This window comes from Echinops telfairi, unplaced genomic scaffold (genome assembly GCF_000313985.2).
Source record: "Echinops telfairi isolate 266 unplaced genomic scaffold, ASM31398v2 ScPeMD7_3533;HRSCAF=4204_1, whole genome shotgun sequence".
NCBI lineage: Eukaryota > Metazoa > Chordata > Mammalia > Afrosoricida > Tenrecidae > Echinops > Echinops telfairi.
In genome coordinates, this window is record NW_022107432.1 from 24394370 (window position 1) to 24402404 (window position 8035).

The following is an 8035-nucleotide window of genomic DNA, read 5'->3' on the forward strand; positions in this document are numbered from 1 at the left end:
GGAGACCAGAGGTCCGTGGGTGTGCAGTAGACCAGCTCCGTGGGGTTTCCAACAGTGGGCTCTTTGGCAGTAGATCGCCAGGCCTATCTTCCTAGGTGCCTGTGGGTGGGCTCAAACCGCCGGTCTCTCAGCTCACCATGGCGAGCCCCTCAGCCATTTGCCCCTCCCAGAGACTCCTAGCAAACCTCCCTCACCGCTCACTGTCTCAGAGTTGATGCCGGCTGGCTCGCAGGGACCGCAGACGGCAGGGCAGAGCTGCCCCTGTGGGGTTCTCAGTCTTTAAGTCTTTACGGGGACAGAAAGGCTCGTCTTTCTGCTGGTGAGTTCAAACTGCTGACCTTGAAGTTAGCAACCCAACACGTAGCCAGGGGTCAAATGTTACTTGGCTACTCTGTCAGACTCCCCACTCAGCTGAGCAGGAAATGTCTGGTGTGCTAATGAGTCCGAGGGGTGGGTGGGTGGGGAGCAAGGCCCCCAAGTCTGATGGGGTAAGGGGTGGGGCTCACGGGAGGGCCTTCAGGAAGGCTGCCTGGCAGGCCACCAGGACCGAGGCATTCCGGAGGCTAAGGCCCTGAGTGGACTCTGCAGAGGCGGTTAGCATGCAGCTGCTTGCTACTGTCTTCACGGTGGGTTTAGGGGAGACTTCCTGGAGGTCTCCAGGTCCCAAGGCAAGGGGGAGTCCAACAGAGGAGTGCAAGGAGCAGGGACCACCCCATCCCCTACCCGGAAAAAAAAAAGGCTGCAGAAGGTGTGGGTGGGCGGCAGAAGTCCCAGGCAATGATGGCAGCAGGCAGGCTGCCCAGGGAAGGGCCCGAGGGTGTGTGTGTGTGTGTGTAGCTGTACAGACCCTGATACGAGCAGAAGTGTGTGTGTGTGTGTGTGTGTGTAGCTGTACAGACCCTGATACGAGCAGAAGCCCGGATTCCAGAGCTGAGCTGGGTTGTCGAACCCCTGGGTCAGCTTTCCCACGACCCTAGCTTCCAGAGAAGAGCACCGGTCCACCCAGATCATACACTCCACAGCAGGGGCCCGAGCCCCAGGTTAGTGCTGGCTCAGCTCTGCTCAGCCACATCCAGCCAGGTGCTCCGGACTTGCCAGAACAGGAGGTTCTCTTGGGGTGTGTGTGTGTGTGTGTCCCCGCTACCATGTCTGAAACCAGTGAGGGGGCATTTAGAGGTGATTGGGGATGGGAGAGCTAGGAGACCCCTGGAGGTGGTGGGGGAGAGGCATGCACGGGTGTACAGCGTGGTTTTCTGAATTGTAGAGCAAGGCCGTAGAAAGGGTTTGAAAGAGGAGGGGGAGCAGCAGTGGGGGGGTGGGGGGAGAAGAGGCAGAGACAGTGGGCACAGACCCAGGCAGGAGAGACGGAGGGAGACACACCCAAGTACAGACACTTGAGCAGGCAGCAGAGGCCGAGCCTCAGGGTGAGAGAGCGCGGGGCGGAGACAGACAGAGAGGAGGGGAGCTTCCGGGGCGTTCAGGAAGGCAGGTGGGCAGGTGGGCCCTGCCTGACACGCAGCCCCTCTGCAGGATCCCCTTGAAGAAAATGAAGTCCATCCGAGAGACCATGAAGGACAAGGGCTTACTGGATGAGTACCTGAAGACCCACAAGTATGACCCTGGCAGCAAGTACCTCGGTCACTTCAGCGTGGCCTACGAGCCCATGGCTTATATGGATGTGAGTCCCCGCCGCTCCCTCCTGCCTCAGTGCCCCGCTCCCCTGTGGCCTGCTGCCTCCGCAGATGGCTCTTGGGCAGAACCTGGTGGCAGGGGTCTGGGTGCTTGGGGGCCGGGTGTTCTTATGACCTCTCCGCAGAGACCTCTGCAGCAGCAGGGAAAACTCGGCCTCTGCTCTGGCGTGGGCTGTCATGTCTCTGCTGTGTCCACGGACGTCTTGGGGTCTCGTGTGGCCTGGATCCTTCCAGAATTAACAGCCTGCTTATGTTGCCCTCCTCCCCACCGGCTGCCTAGGCTGCCTACTTTGGCGAGATCAGCATCGGGACCCCACCCCAGAACTTCCTGGTCCTCTTTGACACCGGCTCCTCCAACCTGTGGGTGCCCTCTGTCTACTGCCAGAGCCAGGCCTGCAGTGAGTGTGTGTGTGGGGGAGGACTGATGGAGGTGGGCAGAGGTTGGCAGGTGGGGCTGGAGACACGCTCTCTGGGGAAGGGATCCACTCCAGGAGGGGTGGCTCGGAAGAGTGGCAGCGGGGGACTTGTCCACGGTCACATAGGACGGCTGAGCCCCGACTCCACTAGTTAGGGTGCCCACCCAGAGTTCTCCTGGGGGTGGGAGAGGACCAGACAGGGTGTGAGCCCATTCTGGTTCAGGCTTGAGAGGCAGGGGATGGTCCTGTCCTTACAGCTGTCAGTCCTTTCTAAATCCTTGGGGGTTGGGTCTTGGTGCCTCTGTCCCAGGCGTCCCTCCCTGTCTCCCCTCAGGACATCTCAGGTTCCCAGTCTGACCAGCTTTAGGATAGGGAGAGGGCTGGGGGCATGCTGGGAGGGCCAGCAGTTCAGCCGTCCTTCATCTGATGAGTAATTGCTTGGCCCTGGGGACCCTGGTGGAGTAGTGGTTCCGCATGGGGCTGCTAACTGCAAGGTCCGCAGTTCAAAACCACCAGTGGCTCCATGGGAGAAAGAGGAGGCTGTCTACCCCTGTAAAGAATTCCCGTTTCGGAAACCTACAGGGGCAGTTCTACCCTGCCTTGCAGCATCTCTTTGAGCTGGCATGGACTCGATGACAGCGAATACAGTTTGGTTTGGGTCCTGAGTCAGGCCTGATGCTGCAGCTCAGGATTAAGAAGCTGGCGTGTCAGCAACCTGCCCACAGGGAGGTCACAGGCATGGGACAGACCCAGGTCCGTCAGCACCGTGACAGGGCTTTGAGGGCAAGGCTAGCCCAGCCCTCCTCTGTGAGGGGTGGGGTGCTGAGGCCCCCAGGATGGGCAGAGACAGGGGAGATGTTCCCCACTCACCCGCCTGGCCTTCTCACCGCTGCAGCTGGCCACAAGCGATTCAACCCCAGCCAGTCCTCCACCTACTCCACCAACGGGCAGACCTTCTCCCTGCAGTACGGCAGCGGCAGCCTCACCGGCCTGTTCGGCTACGACACTCTGACTGTGAGTGAGCTCTGCCTCCAGCTCCTACCGAGGGGCGTGGGCCATGTGGCCAGGGCCAGGCTTGGATTCTCATCGGACTCGTGAAGAGACTCGTGGATGGAGGAACGCCTCCACGTACCCCGAGGCCAGCACATAGCCAAGGCGGACCCTGTCCTGATCCTCCAGGGGTTCTGATCCCCTGCAGGGACCCTAAGAAGAAGGGGCTGGGCGGGGGTGAATGCAATGGCTTGGACAAGAGGTGGCTCTTGCAAGACTTGTGAGACCGAGAGAGGCACCAGGGAGAGGGGCTCCCTGGGGCAGCCAGGGAGGTGGGTAGGGTCCACTTTGTCACGCCCCTGCTCCTCTCTGCCCTCTCCAGGTCCAGAGCATCCAGGTCCCCAACCAGGAGTTCGGTCTGAGTGAGAATGAGCCGGGCACCAACTTTGTCTACGCACAGTTTGATGGCATCATGGGCATGGCCTACCCTTCCCTGTCCATGGGGGGGGCCACCACAGCCCTGCAGGGCATGCTGCAGGAGAACGCCCTCACCAGCCCCGTCTTCAGCTTCTACCTCAGCAGGTGAGCTCCCAGCCCACACCTCCTGCCGCCCTGGACCTCGGAGGCCCCATGCTCTGGTGTGTAAGACCTCCCAGGGCTCTACCTGGGGGCGGCCTCCAACCTTCCCCCTACCAGCTGTCTGACCTCCTGCCCAGGGCCCGTCAGCTCCTCTCCTTCTTCTGGGCCTGTCTTGTGTATGGTAATCAATTGCTTCACTGATTTTGGTCTATGGTTCTAGCCAGGCCTTGCTGCCCCCTAACCCTACACCTCACCCACGTCCAAAGCCTAACAGATGCTCAACCGTCAGACGCCAGCCGAGGTCCTTTAGGGATGAGCCTGGCCCGACTGTCCTTCCAACTGCCTGCAAGATGCAGTTAGCGCCTTCTGTTGCTAGGGAGCGTGGGGTGGATTCTCCAATCCCAGGGACCCCACGTGGCGGAGCAGAACCATCCCACAAAGTTTTCTAGGGTGGGGGTCCCTTGTGGTGCTATGGAGTCAGTCATTGTGGGGCTGCTCGCCACAAGGTCAGCAGTTCAAACCCAGCAGAGACAGATGAGGCTCCGGTAAAGACGTACCACACGGGGGCCACTATGCGTCCCAGTCGAGTTGATGGCTGCGGTTTGTTTTTGTCCCTCTGAATCTTGACGGAGCGATGGCCAGGTCATTCCCCCGCGGAGCCCCTGGGTGGGTTCAAACCACCAACCTTTCGCTGAGCAGCCAAGCACCTAAGTGCCCCTGCTGCTAGAGGTCCTTTAGACGCCACTCTCCGGGGCTCGGTCCCTGGGATGTGACTGCCCACTGGGTCACTCTGGGTGAATGGCGCCGGCATACTTGGCTTTTGTGCCCTGTTCCACAGTCTGGGTGCCCTGTCAGCGGACAGCTCTGAAAACAACACAAGACCCAACCAACCAACCATGGGCCGGCCCTCTCTCACCTCTCATGAGGCCTGGGGGAAAGAGCAGGCTCAGAGGGGCCCCTGGTGACGTGTGGCAGCTGGAGGGGCAGCTGGACTCCGTTTGGTGCCGGGAGCCCTGCCCTCGGAGAGTCCCCGTCTAGAGCCAGGGCCGGTGGCTGTATGTGGCCTCCAACCCTGGGTGTAGACTCCAGCTGACCAGGCTCCATGCGGTTTTCAGCGGCTGAGTTTTGGGAAGTCGATCTCCAGTCCTGTCTTCCTCCAACCTTTCCCCGTGAAGCTCCGGGGGACTCGGGGGCTCTGTGCATTCTGTCCAGCCGGGGAGGGTGGGGTCCTTGTCCAGGGCCCCCTGCTGAGCCACCGCTCCCTGTCTCCCGCAGTCAGCCAAGCTCTCAGAACGGGGGCGCCCTCGTCTTCGGGGGTGTGGACAACAGCCTGTACACTGGCCAGATCTACTGGGCCCCGGTCACCCAGGAGCTCTACTGGCAGATTGGCATTGAGGAGTGAGTGTGGGGCATCCTGTGGCCGTGGGCGCCCCATGTCAAACACACGGGCAGTGTTGGGTGGGTGGGAAGAAGAGGACCCCCTCCCCCACCCCAGTCCCCACACTGCCCACAATGCTGCCACAGCGGCCCTGTGCTGAGGGGTCAGGGAGAGGAGGGGTGGGGTGGGGACAACAGAGGAAGGGACAGGACTTGGCATCCTGACCACTGAGACCAGCGGTCCACCTCCAGGGGCTTCCAGATGGGAAGCGGGAGGGGGGGGGCCTTGTTTGTTCCTCCCCCCTATACAGCCGATGGTTCTGCTTTTACTGTATCAGGAACCTTCCTTGCACGGCATGTAGGTGGCCGTGGGTTGACTCTCAGGAGCCCTGGGGGTGACAAGTCGGGCTGGGATCTGCGCGGTCCACAGTTCAAAACCACCAGCCACTCCAAGGGAGAAAGACGGGGCGTTCTGCCCCCTGTAAAGCGTTTCGGTCTCGGGAGCCCACAGGGGCAGTTCTACCCTGTCCTCCAAGGTCGCTGTGAGTAGGAATGGGTTCGATGACCATGTTGCTTTTGGGGTAGACTTTGTGAGGCAGTGGATGGCGGGGTCGGCCCTGCAGAAGGTGCATCAGCTGCCCTGAGCTGGTGGGGTGCTGAGCCTGCGCCCCTATCCCTGCCAGGTTCCTCATCGGCGGCCAGGCCTCCGGCTGGTGCTCCCAGGGCTGTCAGGCCATCGTGGACACAGGCACCTCTCTGCTCACTGTCCCCCAGCAGTACATGAGCGCCCTTCTGCAGGCCACTGGGGCCCAGGAGGACCAGTATGGACAGGTGGGTCTGACACAGCCCCCCCCCCCCCATCCGCTGCTGTGAAGCCGTTGGGTCAGGTCCGACTCATAGCGACTGTGTTCACAGAATGAAACCCTGCCCTGTCCTGCGCTAGCCTCTCGATTGTGAGGTGTGGGCCCGTTGTCACAACGTTGTCACAGCCTCAGGGTCTCTCCATCTCACTACAGCTCCCTTTTTGTGTCTGACCCAGCACAGCAGTGGATTAATTACAGCCTTCCGTGCCTCTAGCCACTCCCAGGCCCTGGAGGGGCGAGTGTGTGTGTATGTGTGTGTGTGTGTACGGGTGCGGGCGTGGTGGTGGCTGGGAAGACTGGCGTGGGGGCAGCAGGTGTGTGTGTGCTGGAGGATGACAGGGGGGGGGCAGAGGTTTATGCTCACGAGTCCAGGGGAGCAAGAATTCCTTCTGAGCTGCAGTCATTCGGAGGAAGTAGACTTGACGCTTGCTGGGTTTGGGGCTAAGAACAGCCCCCTCCCCAAGAAATGTGGGGCAACAAGTGAGCATCACGGGGGACCCTTTCCTTCCTCACAGCCCTCCACCCCTCCAGCCGCCTCTCTAGAGGCCCCTGCTCTCTGGCCTGTGCCCAGCAGAGAGTTTGTGCTGTCAACACACTCCTAAGGGAGGGGCTTTGGAGGGCGGTCCTTCCTGCAACTGTGTGCTTCAAAGGCCCTGGCAGAGAAAGGACAGAGTTGATCGCCTGTGGGGCACATTCAGGCTACAACAGTGTTTTCACAGTGGTGGTGGTGGCTAAGGACTCTGCGTGGGTCTCCCCAGATACTCAGGGGTGTTCTATTTACGCAGCCTGACCCTCGGGGTTGCCCCTCCCATCCCCAAAGTGGCCCTGGGTGCCGCGTGCTCAGCTGGCTCCCGTTCTCCTCCACAGTTTCTTGTGAACTGTAACAACATCCAGAACCTGCCCACCCTCACCTTCATCATCAACGGCGTGCAGTTCCCGCTGCCCCCCTCCGCTTACATCCTCAACGTGAGTCCCCATCCCTGGGGGTGGGAAGCTGGAAATGCCCAGCCTCCCCATCTGGTGCGATGTCCGGGCGACCCCCTCCCCCAGGCTCCTCCCCTGGACTGAGGCTGCCCACGATGAGTGTGGGTCGTGTTAGTTATACGCATAGACGAGTGGGGAGAGGCCTGGCTGGAGGAGAGAGCCGCTATGCGGGGAACCGGGAACCGCTGTGTCCAGGCTTTCGGGTTTGCATTTCACCACATGCTGGGGGGCAATGTGGAGGTCCATTCACAAAGGAAATCGAGTCGATGTCCAGAGGTTTCAGTAACGGACTAGAGGCTGTGTGGCCCATCTGGGTAAAGCTGCGGCCCGAATCCATGTTCCTTTGGCTCCGAGGGAGGCTTGGGCAAGCAGGCTCCCATCATTGGGCCAGGGGACCCTGGAGAAGGCCAGTGCAGCCCACACCCACCCACTGCAGAAGCCTCGCCCACCAGTCCCTCGTGGGGTGCTGCCACCACCCGTGACCCCTCCGGATAGAGGCCCCGACTCGCTGACCTCTGCCGCTGTGAACTGCGGCTCAGCACTGAGCAGGGGCCAGCTAGCGGGACGCGTGACCGAGCGCTGCCCTTCTCTGTTGAACAGAACAACGGCTACTGCACCGTGGGGGTCGAGCCCACCTACCTGCCCTCGCAGAACGGCCAGCCCTTGTGGATCCTTGGGGATGTCTTCCTCAGGTCCTACTACTCCGTCTACGACATGGGCAACAACAGGGTGGGCTTCGCCACTGCCGCCTAGACCCTCGGCCGGAACTCCCTCCTTCCTCCTGGCCTCCCACCCTCTGCTTCCTCTCTGGAACCTACCCTCCTTGCCTAGACTCTAGACTTTCTCTATCAATAAATAGTTCTTCTTCATGCTGGCCAGCCTTCAGTTTTGGGAGGATGGATTGCGGTCTGGTCTCAGGGAAAGGGGACAGCAAGGGTCTCTGATGGGCTCAGAGCAGCTATGAGGCTTCCTGGGGGTGGAGACTCTAAAGCAGGGGTCCTCCAATTTTTTAAACAGGGGGCCAGTTCACTGTCCCTCAGACCCGTTGGAGGGTCGGACTGTAGTTTTTAAAAAAGCTATGAACAAATTCCTATGCACACGGCACATATCTTATTTTGAAGTAAAAAACAAAACA

At 60.6% G+C, this 8035-nt stretch overlaps 1 protein-coding gene across 1 annotated transcript in view; it reads left to right on the forward strand.

Moving 5' to 3' along the window:
• Positions 1-7653, forward strand: part of PGC (progastricsin) — a 9373-nt gene extending 1720 nt beyond the window's left edge. Inside the window, exons 2-9 of the mRNA XM_004710760.3 lie at positions 1531-1678; positions 1972-2089; positions 3003-3121; positions 3480-3679; positions 4952-5074; positions 5737-5884; positions 6784-6882; positions 7501-7653. Coding sequence (XP_004710817.1) covers positions 1531-1678; positions 1972-2089; positions 3003-3121; positions 3480-3679; positions 4952-5074; positions 5737-5884; positions 6784-6882; positions 7501-7653 — 1108 coding nt within the window. The remainder of the gene's footprint in view (positions 1-1530; positions 1679-1971; positions 2090-3002; positions 3122-3479; positions 3680-4951; positions 5075-5736; positions 5885-6783; positions 6883-7500) is intronic.
• Positions 7654-8035: the final 382 nt, after the last annotated feature.